The sequence below is a fragment of the Aquarana catesbeiana genome, linkage group LG12 (assembly GCF_042186555.1).
Source record: "Aquarana catesbeiana isolate 2022-GZ linkage group LG12, ASM4218655v1, whole genome shotgun sequence".
Classification (NCBI taxonomy): Eukaryota; Metazoa; Chordata; class Amphibia; order Anura; family Ranidae; genus Aquarana; species Aquarana catesbeiana.
Window position 1 is genome coordinate 193,978,396 of NC_133335.1, and position 18,566 is coordinate 193,996,961.

At 45.6% G+C, this 18,566-nt stretch overlaps 1 protein-coding gene across 2 annotated transcripts in view; it reads left to right on the top strand.

Annotated features, from left to right (window-relative positions):
• Positions 1-18,566, top strand: part of ASIP (agouti signaling protein) — a 129,960-nt gene that overhangs the window by 89,428 nt on the left and 21,966 nt on the right. For both annotated transcript variants that reach the window (XM_073606362.1, XM_073606363.1), the window contains one exon: positions 1,166-1,309. In XM_073606362.1, the coding sequence (XP_073462463.1) occupies positions 1,166-1,309 (144 nt within the window). The remainder of the gene's footprint in view (positions 1-1,165; positions 1,310-18,566) is intronic.

Consider the following 18,566-nt stretch of genomic DNA (forward strand, 5'->3'; position numbering starts at 1 on the left):
AAGTCAGTTTTAGTGGGTAAAGAGCGGAGGTAAGCATGCATGGATCGCATCTGTGACTCCATGTCCCATCCGTCCCCGGAGCACAGGGAGGCCTGAGAGAGGCTTTGGGGGCTGTGTGGGTTATATAGTGGGGGCTCCAGATCTGTGAGGGAGACTGAGCGGCCTCTGGGTAGTACCTGTTCGGCGTCTGCATGTGCGGATCGGGTCGGGGACGGAGGCGCCGCCGCCATCTTGGAGGCTCTCTGGCTTTGGTAGGCTGCAGAGGATCGGGTCACAAAATTCCCCAAATCGCCCTGTGACCGGTCACCGGCGGGCTTCGAGTGGTCCCTGGGCTTTCCTTTACCCATCAGGGCGTTTTTAGTAGCTGGGTGGGCGATGGTACAGGAGATAGGACCCCGTGGAGATCGTCAGGACCGGGAGCTGCCGCGATGTGCGTCCTACAGCTCCATGCGCTAAGCCACGCCCCGTGGCTGAAATTTTAGTTGGTCTACCTGACCGTGGTTTGGTTTCAACAGAACGCCTCATTTTCCACTTCTTGATTAGAGTTTGAACACTGCTGATTGGCATTCTTAATTTCTTTGATATCTTTTTATATCCCTTTCCTGTTTTATACAGTTCAACTACCTTTTCCCACAGATCCTTTGACAATTCTTTTGCTTTTCCCATGACTCGGAATCCAGAAACCTCAGTGCAGCAGTGGATGAAAGATGCAAGGGTCTGTCAGGAGTCCATAACCTCATTGACCTTTTATACACACACACTAATTACAAGCAAACAGATCACAGGTGAGAATGGTTACCTTTAATAGCCATTCAAACCCCTTTGTGTCAACGTGTGTATGTAAACTTTTGATCAGGGTCATTTGGGTAGTTTCTGTTGTCATTATGATTTAAAAAGAGTAAACACAGTTGATTGATAATAAATGGCTTCAGCCAAACACTAACCATGAGTGAAAGAAATATTTTTGTGTTATTCATATTCTCTGAAAAATGGCCAAGAAATCATAAATTCTGCCAGGGTATGTAAACCTATGAACACAACTGTATATATATATATATTCAGAACAGTGATTTGTTAGCTTATTTATTGCCTAGTCTAGCTAGTAAGAACTGCTTTGTGACACAAAATATGCATGGTTTAATAAGGTTTTTCATTCCCTCCTCAGACATGAATGGCATAACCATCATTCTTCTTACCTGGTTCATGGCTCTGGGCTATTCCCACATTGTTATGGAAGAGAAAACGGAGAGGACCAATGCTGAAAGTCCTGTTCGACTTTCTGAGCTCCTTCCACCAATATCCATTGTAGGTCAGTAGCAATCTGTTATGATAACTACAATGTAGATGGTATAGAAATAACAAGACTAGAAAGTGCAAAGAAAGCACAACCAAGTAAGACCTAAAGTGTGACCAGACTATGAACATTCAGATATTTATATATTAATAGCAATAAATGAAGTTTAAATCAAGCCCTCACTGGCTTCTGTACCTGCAGGCACTGAGGTCATTCTCTCAACAGGTAAGCTGCTGAGTCACTGCTGGGGGGATGCAGCAGAGTGAGCTGCTGCGTTACTGCTGGGAAGGGGTTGCTGCTTGAGGTGAGCTGCTGAGTCACTGCTGGGAAGAAGAGTAGGGTAGGCTGCTGAGCGACTGCTGGAAGGTGATGCAGGATGAACCGCATAGACACTGCTAGGAGGGGAGATGGGGCGGGGAGGGGGGGTGTTTCTATGAGCTTCTGAAAAACAACTTCATAGCCCAGACATATCCCTATTTCTACTGTGGGTCAGTGATTAAAAGGTCAGGGGTGCGTAAAGCTATTAAAAGGTAGCAATGCCTAAAGCTGTCAAGCAGGGGGGTAAACTAATGCACAAGACCACAAGTAGCTAATAATGATAAAAATAAGTGGAAGAAGCCACTAACATATAAAAGTGTTCCCACACAGCCAGAAATATTAAAGATAAAATAGTATGTGGCGTTAACTAATAAGTGCAAATTCAACAAAATGACTCATAAATATAACAAACTCACACAAATGAGTCACAACAATATGAAACAAAATAGTCAATCTTCAATAAAGTGGAAACTAGTTGATATAAACATAAACCAATCTTATAAGGCTGTCAGCAAGAAGCCAAATAGAATGCGGCGATACTGCAGCATAAGTGTATAACCAAACTTCAATGAATGATAATAATAATGATAACAAGACAAATTAAAATCTAAAGTGCAATATAACTTGAAAGTGCAAATGTGACACAGCTCAGTGAATTCAATCTGTAAATATCCAATATTCTAATAAAGTGCAAACAGCAATATAAAGTGCAATGTACAAGAAAACAGCAACACAGTATGATCCAGCTCCAATAAGGTAAAAAAGTCAAATCTTCATGAAGCTGTTCATGAATACAGAAAAGTGCATGTGCAAAGAAACAATCGATGACCACTTCATCCAATCACCATCCAAGAGTGCGCCACTCCTTTCCCCCAGCCTCTCACCTTTAGTAGAGACCCCTACGGGTCAAGTCGGGCTCAGGTAAACAGAAGAAGACTTCCCACTATCGATCAACCTCCAGCAATCGCCTCAGCAAAAACAGGATGTTCAGGGGATGGCCTCGGCCTCTTGGCTCAATAAGTATGGTGAAACTTGAAAATCAGCAGTAAAATGGGTACTTCCAGTCTCAGCCGCGGCCGTGATGACACCTGGCTCCTCCTTGATGCGTTGCGTCACTGCACACGTGACTTCATTGAAGGGTGAATGCCTATAGTTGCTTGATTATTCCTTAATAGGAGCAAAAAATTATACTCTCTGTGCTGTAGCCCCTTGTTGTGTGTATATATATATATATATATATAATATATATATATATATATATATATATATATATATATATATATATATACAGTGGGGACAGAAAGTATTCAGACCCCCTTAGGTTTTTCCACTCTTATATTTTGTCATATTTTTTCCTCATTAATGTACACACAGCACCCCATATTGACAGAAAAACACAGAATTCAGACCCTTTGCTCAGTATTTAGTAGAAGCGCCCTTTTGATCTAATACAGCCATGAGTCTTTTTGGGAAAGATGCAACAAGTTTTTCACACCTGGATTTGGGGATCCTCTGCCATTCTTCCTTGCAGATCCTCTCCAGTTCTGTCAGGTTGGATGGTAAACGTTGGTGGACAGCCATTTTTAGGTCTCTCCAGAGATGCTCAATTGGGTTTAAGTCAGGGGTCTGGCTGGGCCATGCAAGAACAGTCATGGAGTTGTTGTGAAGCCACTCCTTCGTTATTTTAGCTGTGTGCTTAGGGTCATTGTCTTGTTGGAAGGTAAACCTTCGGCCCAGTCTGAGGTCCTGAGCACTCTGGAGAAGGTGTTCGTCCAGGATATCCCTGTACTTGAACGCATTCATCTTTCCCTCGATTGCAACCAGTCATCCTGTCCCTGCAGCTGAAAAACACCCCCACAGCATGATGCTACCACCACCATGCTTCACTGTTGGGACTGTATTGGACAGGTGATGAACAGTGCCTGGTTTTCTCCACACATACCGCTTAGAATTAAGGCCAAAAAGTTGTATCTTGGTCTCATCAGACCAAAGAATCTTATTTCAGGTGTTTTTTTTAGCAAACTCCATGCAGGCTTTCATGTGTCTTGCACTGAGGAGAGGCTTCCGTCGGGCCACCCTGCCATAAAGCCCCGACTGGTGGAGGGCTGTAGTGGTGGTTGACTTTCTACAACTTTCTCCCATCTTCCGACTGCATCTCTGGAGCTCAGCCACAGTGATCTTTGGGTTCTTCTTTACCTCTCTCACCAAGGCTCTTCTCCCCCGATAGCTCAGTTTGGCCGGACAGCCAGCTCTAGGAAGGGTTCTGGTCGTCCCAAACGTCTTTTATTTAAGGATTATGGAGGCCACTGTGTTCTTAGGGACCTTAAGTGCATCAGAAATGTTTTGTAACTTTGGCCAGATCTGTGCCTTGCCACAATTCTGTCTCTGAGCTCTTCAGGCAGTTCCTTTGACCTCATGATTCTTATTTGCTCTCACATGCACTGTGAGCTGTAAGGTCTTGTATAGACAGGTGTGTGGCTTTCCTAATCAAGTCCAATCAGTATAATCAAACACAGCTGGACTCAAATGAAGGTGTAGAACCATCTCAAGGATGATCAGAAGAAATGGACAGCACCTGAGTTAAATATATGAGTGTCACAGCAAAGGGTCTGAATACTTAGGACCATGTGATATTTCAGTTTTTCTTTTTTAATAAATCTGCAAAAATGGCAACAATTCTGTGTTTTTCTGTCAATATGGGGTGCTGTGTGTACAATAATGAGGGGAAAAAAATGAACTTTTATGATTTTAGCAAATGGCTGCAATATAACAAAGAGTGAAAAATGTAAGGGGGTCTGAATACATTCCGTCCCCACTGTGTATATATATATAAATATATATATATATATATATATATATATATATATATATATATATATATATATACTGTATATATACAACCACGACACTACCTGCCTGGAGTTTGCATGTTCTCCCTGTGCCTGCGTGGGTTTCATCCGGGTACTCTGGTTTCCTCCCACACTCCAAAGACATGCTGGTAGGTTAATTGGATCCTGTCTAAAATTGTCCCAAGTATGTGTATGTATGAATGTGAGTTAAGGACCTTAGAGTGTAAGCTCCTTGAGGGTAGGGACTGATGTGAATGTACAATATATATGTAAAGCGCTGCGTAATTTGACGGTGCTATTTAAGTACCTGAAATAAATATATATATATATATATATATATATATATATATATATATATATATATATATATATATATATATATATATATTCATTGTATGGTACAGTGGAAAAAGTTTTAGGCAGGTGTGAAGAAAAAGTAAGTGAACAGAAGAAAAATCTAAATCAAATCTAAATCAAATTAACATTTGGTGTGACTACCCTTTGGCTTCAAACCAACGTCATTTCTTACACTTGCACACTTTGTACACTTGCACAAAGTCAAGGATTTTGTAGGATTAGAGTCAGGTGTATGATTAACCAATTAAACCAAGCAGGTGCAAATGATCATCAATTTCATATGTAGGCTGAAACACAGTCTTTAACTGAAACAGAGTTTGGAGAATAGGGTGCGCTGGATAACAAGGGGACTTTACCAAACAGTACATGAATGGCTCATGAAATGTGATTAATGCACCACATCAGCACTTTAGAAGAGGGAAGCACACTCTCACACAATCGGAAAGACAAAGCAGAGAAGAAGGCGCTTCTAAGTGCAGTAATAAACCACATTAACCACTTCACGTGAAATGACGTACCTGTATGTTGTTTTGAGGGAGTGCTTGTACAGTGCCGTTTTTTGAAGAAGTAGTGACTGGGCATGCCCGGAAACATGTCCCGCCCACTCTGGCATCACTTCTGGTTGCCTGGATTCCATGATGGTGTTGACAGTACTCAGGGCCGGACTGGGAATAAAAACCAGCCCTGGAAATAATTTCATACCAGCCCCATAGTATTTTTATACCAGCCCAACCGCATAACGTCGTTATTTTCTTGTTCACAAAAAGGAAAACCATGCATTTTAAAGCACATTTGAAGAGTGTATTATATATAGATAAGAGAGACATGGAATTTACAAACAGCAGCAATTTTTTTCAAGGCAAAAATCATGCCATTTACTGGCACATTTTTTATTGACACTGCAAAAAAAAGGTGCCGTAAATGGCAGTTTTCAGTGCAAATATCAATATTTAAGCTATAAACTGCTATTAGCAATGTGTTAAGTTAAACAAAAGTCAAAAACCATATTTCTCCATTTACATGAAAGTCAGATTAATATAACCCAACACAGAGTTCCCCCATATATCAGGAGGATTCCCCTTTACAGTGCAAGGGAACTCTGACATAAAGGGGAACATTGCAGATCATGATCTAAGCGGGAACTCTGATATAAAAGGGGGGCACTGGTGACCAGAGACCCCACTTATATCAGAGTCCTCTGCATTCCCCTTTACATCAGAGTTCCCCCTTGCACTGTAAGGTGGAATCCTGCAGACTATGATGTAAAGGGGAACTCTGGGAATGTGGGGAGGACTCTGGTGACCAGAGACCACCTTCCGCAGAAAGAAAACACTAAAGTAAGGGGGTTTACTGATATAAGGGGTAAACCTTTATATCAGTGCCCCCTTACAATATTGTATTGACCCCCCCTCTCAGGCTGACCTGGCGGCGCTGTCACTGACCTCCTCTCAGGTGCACCATGCAGGGCTCAGTCAGTCGGCTCCAGCTCGGTGGCTCTGGTTTTATCCCATAGTTTCCTCTCCACAGTCCATACATGTCTGACTTCTCCCATGACCCCCATCCCTGAGGCACTCCCACTGTTGACTCCACTCCAGACTGCAGACGTGATATAAGACAATAGATGGTCAGAGGCTGCCGATGGTACAGGGGAGGTCAGAGGCTGCAGGGGGGGGGACAGGAGGTCAGAGGCTGCCGATGGTACAGGGGAGGTCAGAGGCTGCAGGGGGGGGGACAGGAGGTCAGAGGCTGCCGATGGTACAGGGGAGGTCAGAGGCTGCCGATGGTACAGGGGAGGTCAGAGGCTGCCGATGGTACAGGGGAGGTCAGAGGCTGCCGATGGTACAGGGGAGGTCAGAGGCTGCCGATGGTACAGGGGAGGTCAGAGGCTGCCGATGGTACAGGGGAGGTCAGAGGCTGCGGAGGGGGGGTGACAGGAGGTCAGAGGCTGCAGGGGGGGGACAGGAGGTCAGAGGCTGCAGGGGGGGGACAGGAGGTCAGAGGCTGCAGGGGGGGGACAGGAGGTCAGAGGCTGCAGGGGGGGGGACAGGAGGTCAGAGGCTGCAGGGGGGGGGACAGGAGGTCAGAGGCTGCAGGGGGGGGACAGGAGGTCAGAGGCTGCAGGGGGGGGACAGGAGGTCAGAGGCTGCAGGGGGGGCAGGAGGTCAGAGGCTGCAGGGGGGGGACAGGAAGTCAGAGGCTGCAGGGGGGGACAGGAGGTCAGAGGCTGCGGAGGGGGGGACAGGAGGTCAGAGGCTGCAGGGGGGGACAGGAGGTCAGAGGCTGCAGGGGGGGGACAGGAGGTTAGAGGCTGCAGTGGGGGCAGGAGGTCAGAGGCTGCAGTGGGGGCAGGAGGAAGAGGCCACCAGATGAGTACTCACTGCGGTACTTTTAAAAATGGCGCCGATCGGCGCCATTGTCACTGCGCATGCGCCCGCATTTCCGAGAATTGCCGAGTGTGTACGGACTTTCCCGAGCGCGGCTAGCTCGGGAAAGCCCTACACACTTCCGACAGTAGCGCTGGCGCATGCGCAGTTGCATGTAAGCCTGGCGGCCCCGCGGCCATGTTTCTTTCAGGCGCCGCTGCCCTTACAGCGGCACCAGGGGCAGCCAGACAGCCGGCCCACCGGGGGATTTCCCGGTATCCCGGTGGGCCAGTCCGGCCCTGACAGTACTGCTCTCCATCTTGGATCAGAGACACAGTATTTCCGACCGCTGGTCGGCTGGAAATTCCACCTGCAGTTGTCTTTACTCCCAGGAGGCATCCGGTTGGGTGTTATGGATTCATTGATATGCCTGTTTTTCACTTCCATCTTGTAAGTGTTTTTAACCCTTTATTGTCATTAATGTGTTTTATTACTGCACTTAGAAGCACCTTCTTCCCTGTTTTGTCTTTAACTGAAACAGCTGTGTAGGTGGCTTAAAACTGGGTGAGGCACAGCCAAACTCTGCTACTAAGGTGAGGTTGTGGAAGACAGTTTCATGTCACAGGTCATACACCATGGCAAGACTGAGCACAGCAGCAGGACACAAGTTACTCTGCATCAGCAAGGTCTCTCCCAGGCAAAGGTTTCAAAGCAGACTGGGGTTTCAAGATATGCTATTCAAGCTCTTTTGAAGAAACACAAAGAAATGGGCAATGTTGAGGACCGTAGATGCAGTGGTCGGCCAAGAAAACGTAATGCAGCAGATGAAAGACACAAAAACATAACTGGTGGTGTGCATAAAAATAGCAGCAGGCACTCTGGACTGATGAGTCAAAATTTTAACCATTTGGCTGTAGCAGGAGGCAGTTTGTTTACACAGAATACAGAAGGACTGTAGCCAAAGGACTGAAGAGCGGTACATTAATGAGTGTCTGCAGGCAACAGTGAAGCATTGTGGGGTTTCCTTGCAAGTTTGGGACTGTATTTCTGCAAACAGAGTTGAAGATTTGGCTAGGATCAATGCTGAGAAATACAAGCAGATACATATCCAACATGGCATACCATCAGGGAGGCATGTGATTGGCCCGAAATTTATAATGCAGCAGGACAATGACGCCAAGCATACAGCCAATGTCATTAAGAATTATCTTCAGTGTAAAGAAGAACAAGCAGTCCTGGAAGTGATGGTTTGGCCCCCACAGAGCCCTGATCTCAGCATTATCAAGTCTGTCTGGGATAACATGAAGAGACAGAAGGATTACTTGAATCCTACATCCACAGAAGATTTGTGGTTAGTTCTCCAAGATGTTTGGAACAACCTACCTGCCGAGTTCCTTCACAAACTGTTTGTAAGTGTACCCAGAAGAACTGATGCTGATTTGAAGGCGAAGGAGGGTAGTCACACCAATAACTGATTTGATTTGGATTTCTCTTCTGTTTATTGTTAAATTATAAAACATAACTATTAACACTCCTGTTTCTGAAAGCATGCTTAATTTACAGTATGTTTTCACATAAAACATCATCAGAACTGGTATAATATTCAGTTCTGATGATGTTCAGTTGAGGAAAACAGCCCTCACATATAAAATACTGGGTCATGCGCCTTGTTAACTCACCACCATCTGTATCCAGTTTTCAATTCTAATCATAAAAAGAGTCTTTAGCTAACTCTAGCAGGGAGCCCAGTATGTAGTTTATGTGTTCACAGTGGGTTCCAAGCACCATTATACTGCATTTTCATCTGAATTAGACAAATAGCATTCTGGAAGAAGCTAACACATTTGGAAAGTGACATCGTAGGGGAGTAATTTAGACTTTTTGCTGTGAAGCTGTCTGAGCAGTAACTTTTCCACAGTGATTTATTATTTTATTTCACAAGTCACATGTTCACATGTAGCTTATCCTCAGAAAGCCTCATCACTTACCATTTCCATGTGCTCTGGAAACAAGATCTTAACTTACTCCCCACTATCTCCACACCACCAGAAGAAACCCTGTGGAGCTGGGGAGAAGTCTTATTTAGCTCTTTGGATGTATTTTTCAGGTAACCAAATCATATATAATAAAATATTCTCCAGAACACTGAAAAATTTACACCCCTGATTGAGCCTCTGGTAAAAAAATTGGTCTTCTGTTTTTTGCCACGATCTGTCAGAGGCCTCAGACCTTATGCAACACCAGGTTAATTGAGAAAAGAAGCTAGCAACACTAAGAAATTCTATAACACTCAGTACTAAGGCTTTCTTGAGAGAAACACCAAGGCTTTGGTAAAAAGTAAACTTGTATATTATTATTTAGAAAGGTGGTTGACAAGGCAAATGTAAACCAGCAACTATTATGGGTTACACAATCCAGCACAAATGGTGTAATGGCCCCAAATCAGCATAAAACAGTAGCAGTGCCACTCATAGAACCCAACAGGCAGTGAACAGATCTTGTTTAATAACATTGAAGCTATACTGCCCATGTATCCAAATGATGGCTGTGCTAGGCCTAGACCGTTTGTGTGAGCACGATCAGCGTTAAACAGCATAAACAATGTAAAGAAAAAAAAGGAGGGGACCATTAAACTTAGTAAAAGGAGCATTCTCTAAGATGGACCTTCTGCTGGCTGTTGTTGGGTCCATTACATTACTGTTGGTGCACTAGAGAGAGTCTTTATATTCTGCAGGTAGTGAGAAATGGAGATTAAACAAGGCAAGGCAGAACATTCATGAGTCCAGAAGTGCACGGCAAAGCTGTAGTACAACTGCACCCTGAGCTTGCAACAAAGTGATGTAAACTCAAGTGGCTGGAACATCAATTGAGGTAATTGAATATGAGGGGAATGTTAATGGTATCCTGCCCTGAGTGGTCTGTGTACTATCAGTGATACAGTTGGGTCGTTGGCCTGCTCACCAACTCCTCGTTGAGACTGTAAAGTGTAATGGTAGAATTGGTGCCCTCTTGAACTGGTCCCAATGTGGCGTTGACTTGACCAACAGTTTAGCTGGTCTGGCAGATGAGCTTGTCTCTTGGCGATTAACAGTTCAGCTAGTTTGGCAGATGCACTGGTCTCTCAGCAGCAGCCTCACTATGCGAATCGAACAAGTAGCAATTCTAGGCCTACTATGGGGTGCTCCCGAGTGGCTCACTCCAAGAGGTCTGGAATGCTCAGATTCCACAGTGCCAAAAGCACTGACTTTTCCCGTGCAAAGAATATAAAGCCCTCCAGACTCCTCCTGCCACACACACATCACTGGGATTTATAGTTTAGTAAGACAAGCATTTAATTTTTTTTTTTTAATAATCAAAATTTTGTATTATTTCATTTATATATACATCATCTATACAACATTCTATACCCCTATATTCAATCCACAGAAAGAAAACATACTACATATTACATCCTTCCTCTCCTACCGCAGTTTCCCCCCCTGTCCCAGCAGTCGACATTACATATATGATGGAAAAAAAAAAAAAAAATTCCCTCCCCCAACACCCCCCTTCGTGTACAATCGTGCTTATAATTATAAAGTGTTTAAAGATGAAGTTATAAATACATTCCCCCTTGTTTGATTCGTGTCATTATCCCTTCCATTCATTATTATGTATTTGAGAAAAAAAAAAAAAACTTACCCATCCCCCTCCGTGTACAATCGTGCTTATAATTATAAAGTGTTTTTTAAATGTAAAATCATAAATAAATTCCCCCCTTATTCTAATTCGTGTCGTTAATCACTTCAGTTCATTATAAGATAAATCCCCCTTTATTCTAATTCGTGTCAATAGTGATAATAATGACTATTCATTCAATTCATAATAATGTGATTTGTGAGAAAAAAAAAAAAAACCCCTCAAAATACATTCGTGCTTAGGAAGGGAATAATATCCCTATAGTTCATAATTATTATAAATCGTGTATCTGTGTTTCTTTTCCCCCCTCTCCTCCCTTCCCCCTTTATAAAATAATGAGTGAGGGGGGAATCCCCCTCCCATCTAATCTTCTAGTGTCTATAAATTTATTTATATGTGTAATTCCCTTATCCTTCCCTTTTTCTTATAAGGGATAAGACAAGCATTTAATTAAATGGCAGCCTTGAACTAAATCTCCCAGGATTTCAGGCTTGCTGGCCAGAGGAGAATGGTGCAGCAGCATTAAAGTGGATGTAAACCCAAAATATATTTTTTTTAATTAAGCCTCTTATCTGTTACAGATATTTAATCTGTGCCCAGTCTTGCAACAAAGAGTTAATCCATCTCTGAGCAATCCTCTTATCTTTCTTCAGTAAGATAAAAACAGACACATAGAGAAATAGGTGTGTTTCTTCCCCCTTGCTGTGAAAGACAGCTCATTTTCTTATCTCATGCACCAGTGTGAGAGAGACATTCTGTGTACTTCACATCCCCCCCTCCTTTCTTCTCCAGCTCTCCCAGGATTGGCTGCTTCACACCTCAGCATGATTGGGCAAGCTGAAGTCATGTGGTGACTTTCCTGGGTTTTGACTGGATGTTAGTGATCATGGGGCATAATCCACGAGACCAGCAAAAGTTCAATGTAAGAAATATCGATGCCTGGCCAAGGGAAGTGTAGAGGTGGGCGGGGAGTCTACTGAACCTGCCCATAGAATCTGGAGTATTGCTGGGCTCCAAACAGCTAAAGGGGAGATATTCGACAGGTAAGGATACATGCAGGAGACATGTACAGTATCTCACAAAAGTGAGTACACCCCTCACATTTTATTCTATCTTTTCACGTGACAACACTGAAGAAGTGACACTTTGCTACAATGTAAATTAGTGAGTGTACAGCTGGTATAACAGTGTAAATTTGCTGTCCCCTCAAAATAACTCAACACACAGCCATTAATGTCTAAACCGCTGGCAACAAAAGTGAGTACACCCCTAAATGAAAATGTCCAAATTGGGCCCAAAGTGTCAATGTTTTGTGTGGCCACCATTATTTTCCTGCACTGCCTTAACCCTCTTGGGCATGGAGTTCACCAGAGCTTCAGTGGCAGGTTGCCACTGGAGTCCTCTTCCACTCCTCCATGACGACATCACAGAGCTGGTGGATGTAAGAGATCTTACGTTTGAGGATGCCCCACAGATGCTCAATAGGGTTTAGGTCTGGAGACATGCTTGGCCAGTCCATCACCTTTACCCTCAGCTTCTTTAGCAAGGCAGTGGTCGTCTTGGAGGTGTGTTTGGGGTCGTTATCATGCTGGAATACTGCCCTGCGGCCCAGTCTCCAAAGGGAGGGGATCATGCTCTGCTTCAAGATACATGTTGGCATTTATGGTTCCCTCAATGAACTGTAGCTCCCCAGTGCCGACAGCAAACATGCAGCCCCAGACCATGAAACTCCCACCACCATGCTTGACTGTAGGCAAGACACACTTGTCTTTGTACTCCTCACCTGGTTCCCACCACACACGCTTGACACTATCTGAACCAAATACATTTATCTTGGTCTCATCAGACCACAGGACATGGCTCCTTTAATCCATGTCCTTAGTCTGCTTGTCATCAGCAAACTGTTTGCGGGCTTTCTTGTGCATCATCTTTAGAAGAGGCTTCCTTCTGGCACGACAGCCATGTAGAACAATTTGATGCAGTGTGCGACGTATGGTCTGAGCACTGACAGGCTGACCCCCCACCCCTTCAACCTCTGCAGCAATGCTGGCAGCACTCATACCTCTGTTTCCCAAAGACAGGATATGACACTGAGCACATGCACTCAACACCTTTGGTCAACCATGGCGAGGCCTGTTCTGAGTGGAACCTGTCCTGTTAAACTGCTGTATGGTCTGCGCCACTAGGGATGAGCTTCGAGTTCGAGTCGAACCCATGTTCAACTCGAACATTGCCTGTTTGACCGTTCGTCGAATTGCGAACAATATGGGCCGTTCGCGCCAAATTCAAGTGGCGTGTCACGGCCCATAATTCACTGCGGCATCGCAGTGCATTTCTGGCTGATGATTGGCCAAGCATACACTATAACCTGCATGCTTGGCCAATCACAGTGCCGTGTGTACAGAGAGCCAGGGTGGCTTTGTCCAATTATGGCTCAGGGGGTTTAGTACATGCCTCACACTATATAAGGCCACCTGCGTGGCGGCCTTGTGTAGTGTGTTGTGGCGGCGGAGAGAGATAGACAGAGAGACAGTGTCATTTGATTTAAGTTAGATAGAGTAGGCAGGTCGAGTCAGTTAGCTGCACTTACAGTGTATTGTGTGTATATATATGCATCCCAGGTGTTGTATGTATATATATATATATATATATATATATATATATATATATATATATATATATATATATATATACACTGTATTCAGTTTAGCTAGATCCGTACCTGTTATTCTCTTCTCAATATACTGACAGGCAGGCAGGTGTTTTTACAGTATTTACAGCTAGTGTATTGTGTACCCTGCACATTTGCACCTACAGTATAGCTACCTGAAGACAAGTGCTTTTGTTCTTCTTCTGATCCTATTAATAGCACAGGCAGGCTCTTGAAGTATTTACAGTTAGTGTACTGTGTACCCTGCACAGTTGCACCTATAGCTACCTGAAGACAAGTGCCAGTGTGCTTCTTCTGATCCTATTAATACCACAGGCAGGCATTCTGCTAGCTGCTGTATAATCAGTATATATATACATCCCAGTTTTGTGCAGCTACATCTCACTGCAGTGCAGGCCATTAGTATGTCTGGAAGGCCAACAAGGAGAGGCAGACAGTCACAAGTCAATAAAAGAGGACAAGCAGGCTCTGTGTCTAGAGGCAATAGTGCTGGTCGTGGACAAGGTGCATCCTCATCAGCACGTGGCCGTGGTACACGCTTGTCCTTTTTTTCGGCAGCGGCCGTGTTGAGCCGCAACATGCGGAAGACTTGGTAGAGTGGATGACCAAGCTGTCCTCGTCCTCCTCATCCTCCCTCACCCAGGCTCAGGGTACGTTGTCTGGCAAAGCAGCTGCCAACGCGGCCTCTTCCCTCGGCTCAATGGCATCAGTCACTCCTTCCCTAGCCCCACCATGTCCTCCTGAAGAGTCCCCCAAACTGTTTGACCACAGTGTTGGGTACATGCTCCAGGAGGATGCCCAGCACTTTGAAGGCTCCGATGATGGTACTCAGCTAGAGGAAGGCAGTACCGTGAGCCCAGACAGAGGGGGTGCCCAAGAAGGACAGCAATCTGGCAGTCATGTTCCCCCAGCTGCAGCACACTGCCAGCTTTGCTCCAGTGATGAGGAGGGAGGGGATGATGAGGTCACTGACTCCACATGGGTGCCTGATAGGAGAGAGGAGGAGGAGGAGGCACATCTCCAACGAGGCAGGATGCTCTCTAGGGGCCAGCTTAAGGGCAGCATCACACCGCAGAGCTCCGCATGTCTGCGCGTTATTCCAAAAGTTCTTTGGTGTGGCCCTTTTTTGAGACGAGTGCATCAGATCCCACCGCTGCTATTTGCAACATATGTCTCAAGTGTATCTCGCATGGCCAAAACATCACCCGCTTGGGCACCACATGCTTGACCAGACATATGTTGACCTGCCATGCAGTTCGTTGGCAATTGTACCTAAAAGACCCACACCAAAGAACAAAGAGGACCTCTCCTTGCTCCTCATCAGCTGGGATCTCCAACCCCACTATACCTTCAGTCCTCTCTGAGACCTGCACTGAGAGGAATGAAGGTGTAGAATTAGGTGTGTCACAGCCAAGTACTTGCGGGCAATCTTCTATCGGTACACCAACGTCAGATTGTACCAGGCAAATTTCCCTGCCCCAGCTGCTGCACTGCCAAAAGAAGTTCACTCCCAGCCATCCACATGCCCAATGGTTGAATGCTAGCTTGGCTAAATTGCTAGGACTTCAACTGCAGCCTTTTCAGTAGGTAGACTCTGTCCCCTTCCGTGAGTTTGTGGAATGTGCGGTTCCTTAGTGGCAGGTTCCCAAACACTACTTTTTCTCATGGAAGGCGATTCCGGCTCTCTACCAGCATGTGGAAGGCAATGTCTTGGCCTCGCTGGACAGGGCGGTCAGTGGTAAGGTGCATATTACCGCTGACTCATGGTCCAGCAGGCATGGACAGGGACGTTACCTAACTTTCATGGCGCATTGGGTGACTCTGCTGGCAGCTGGGAAGGATGCAGGACAAGTTGCAGTAGTGTTGGAGGTTGTTCCGCCACCACACCTCCAAAATGCTACTACTGGTGATTCTGACACACCTCTCTCCTCCACCCCCTCCTCTTCTTCTTCCTCCATGGCCTCTTCCTGTGCTTTATCCTCGGAACCAGTGGTTCTCCGTAGGTGTTCAAGGGGCCAAAAGATGCCATGTGGTGCTTGAGCTGGTGTGCTTGGGGGACAGGAGCCACACTGGGGCAGAGATTCTGTTATCTCTGAAGGGGCAGGCTCAGAGGTGGTTGACGCCACGCCAGCTTCAGGCAGGAATGGTAGTTTGCGACAATGGCACCAACCTCCTCTCTGCCCTCCAACAGGGACAACTGACCCATGTGACCTGTTTGGCTCACGTCCTTAACTTGGTGGTGCAGTGGTTCTTGGGCAGGTACCCGGGCTTACAGGATGTCCTGAGGCAGGCCAGGAAAGTCTGTGTGCATTTCTGCCAGTCATATAATGCCAGTGCTCGGCTGGCTGACCTCCAAAAGGAATTTAACCTGCCCAAGAACCACCTAATCTGTGACATGCCCACCAGGTGGAACACAACGTTGGCCATGCTGCAGCGGCTGCACACGCAGGGCGATCAATGAGTACCTGTGCGACTATGGCACCAGGACAGGGTCAGGGGAGCTTGTTTTTTTCCCCACACCAGTGGGCCATGATCAGGGATGTATGCACTGTCCTGTCACCATTTGTGGAGGCCATGAGGATGGTGAGCAGTGACAGTGCATGCATCAGTGACACTGTCTCCCTTGTCCACCTGTTGGAGCACACGCTGCGTGGAATAATGGACAGGGCACTTGAGGCCGAACAGAGGCAGGAAGAGGAGGACTTCCTTACCTCTCAAGGCCCCTTTTATTCAGACAGTGTTCCTGCGTGCCCGCCGATCACACAGGAGGAGGACGAGGAGGAGGAGGATTGTGTCAGCATGGAGGTGGAGCCTGGCACTCAGCATCAGCAGCAGTCTTCAAGGGATCATTTACAGTCCCAAGAAACCCATGAATTTGTACGTGGCTGGGAGGAGGTGGCTGCGGATCATGTTGTCCTTAGTGACCTAGAGAACTCCGGACCGAATGCCTCAGCAAACCTACGCTGCATGGCCTCCCTGATCCTGCAAAGCCTGCGGAAGGATCCTCGTATTCGTGGTATCAAGGAGAGGGATCGTTATTGGCTGACAACCCTCCTTGATCCACGTTACAAGGGTAAGGTTGCGGACCTTATCCTGTCGTCGCAGAGGGAGCAGAGGATGAAACATCTTTGGGAGGCCTTGCAGAAAGGTCTGTGCAACGCGTTCCCAGAGACTGGGAGGCTACAAACTGCTGTTCCTGGACAACGTGTTGCTGGGGCTTCGGTCAGTCAAAGAAGGAGCGCTGGAGAAGGTGGCCGTCTGACCGATGCGTTCAGACAATTTTTTAGTCCGCAGCCCCAAAGTATGATTGGTTCCAGCAACCATCGCCAGCGTCTGTTTTACATGGTGCAAGAATACCTAGGGGCAAGATCTGACTTGGACACCTTTCCCACCGAAAATCCTCTGGGTTACTGGGTCTTGAGGATGGATCACTGACCAGAGCTTGCACAGTATGCAATTGAGCTACTGGCCTGTCCTGCATCCAGCGTTCTTTCGGAACGCACATTCAGTGCTTCTGGAGGCTTTGTAACCGATCACAGGGTGCGCCTGTCCACCGACTCGGTCGATCGACTGACCTTCAAAAAATGAATCAGTCTTGGATCACCATCAGCTACCAAGCACCTGATGCTGATGTAACCGAATCTTTTTTTTTTTTAAACATCAGATCCCTTCAAGACTGCTTATGCTGATGCTGAGTGACTATCCTGTTATGCTGAGTGACTATCCTCTTCCTCCTCAATGATCATGCTGATAGCTTGTAAGAACATTTTTGGTTCTGGGCGCCGCCAACAGTGGCTAAGGCCCGAATTTTTCAGCCCCTGTTTAACAGGGGTGTGTAATTACAATTTTTGATGCAATACTTTGCAGCAGGGCTCATTCCTGCACTCCAACTAGAGTATCTGTGAGGGGTTGCAGTGTTGTGGCACCAGCACCACCATCATTTTGTGCAGGGACTATTCTAAGCATGGGAAACACGCGCCACTTTACAGGCATACTATAGACATCCCCCAGGTACGATATTTAAAGGAATATTTCACTTTTTTTTTTCACTTTAAGCATCATTAAAATCACTGCTCCCGAAAAAACTTCCTTTTTAAAACTTTTTTTTGCATTGATACATGTCCCCTGGGGTAGGACCCGGGTCCCCAAACCCTTTTTAGGACAATACCATGCAAATTATCCTTTAAAATTAGCACTTCTGATTTTGAACGTTCGAGTCCCATAGACTTCAATGGGGTTCTAAAGTTTGCGTGAATTTTTGGTCCGTTCGCAGGTTCTGATGCGAACCGAACTGGGGGGTGTTCGGTTCATCCCTATTCGTCACCGTGCTGCAGCTCAGTTTCAGGGTCTTGGCAATCTTCTTATAGCCTAGGCCATCTTTATGTAGAGCAACAATTCTTTTTTTCAGATCCACAGAGAGATCTTTGCCATGAGGTGCCATGTTGAACTTCCAGTGACCAGTATGAAAGAGTGAGAGCAATAACACCAAATTTAACACAGCTGCTCTCCATTCACACCTGAGACCTTGTAGCACTAATGAGTCACATGACACCGGGAAGGAAAAATGGCTAATTGGGCCCAATTTGGACGTTTTAAATAGGGGTGTACTCACTTTTGTTGCCAGCGGTTTAGACATTAATGGCTGTGTGTTGAGTTATTTTGAGGGGGCAGCAAATTTACACTGTTATACAAGCTGTACACTCACTACTTTGCATTGTAGCAAAGTGTCATTTCTGCAGTGTTGTCACATGAAAAGATAGAATAAAATATTTACAAAAATGTGAGGGGTGTACTCACTTTTGTGAGATACTGTATATCCTTATAGATCAGCACTATGGAAGTAATTTAGAAATGATAAGAATGGGGTTATGTCCACTTTAACAACTCAGCAGAAGGGGCAGAAAGACAAATTTATTTCAGAGCAAGATCTTTGTCTGTATTTCAATACTTGGCTACACAATATAAAATCATTTATTAGGAAAACAAACTTTAAGGCGAAGTAATATAGAGATATGTTCAGCCTCATTAGACTCTAT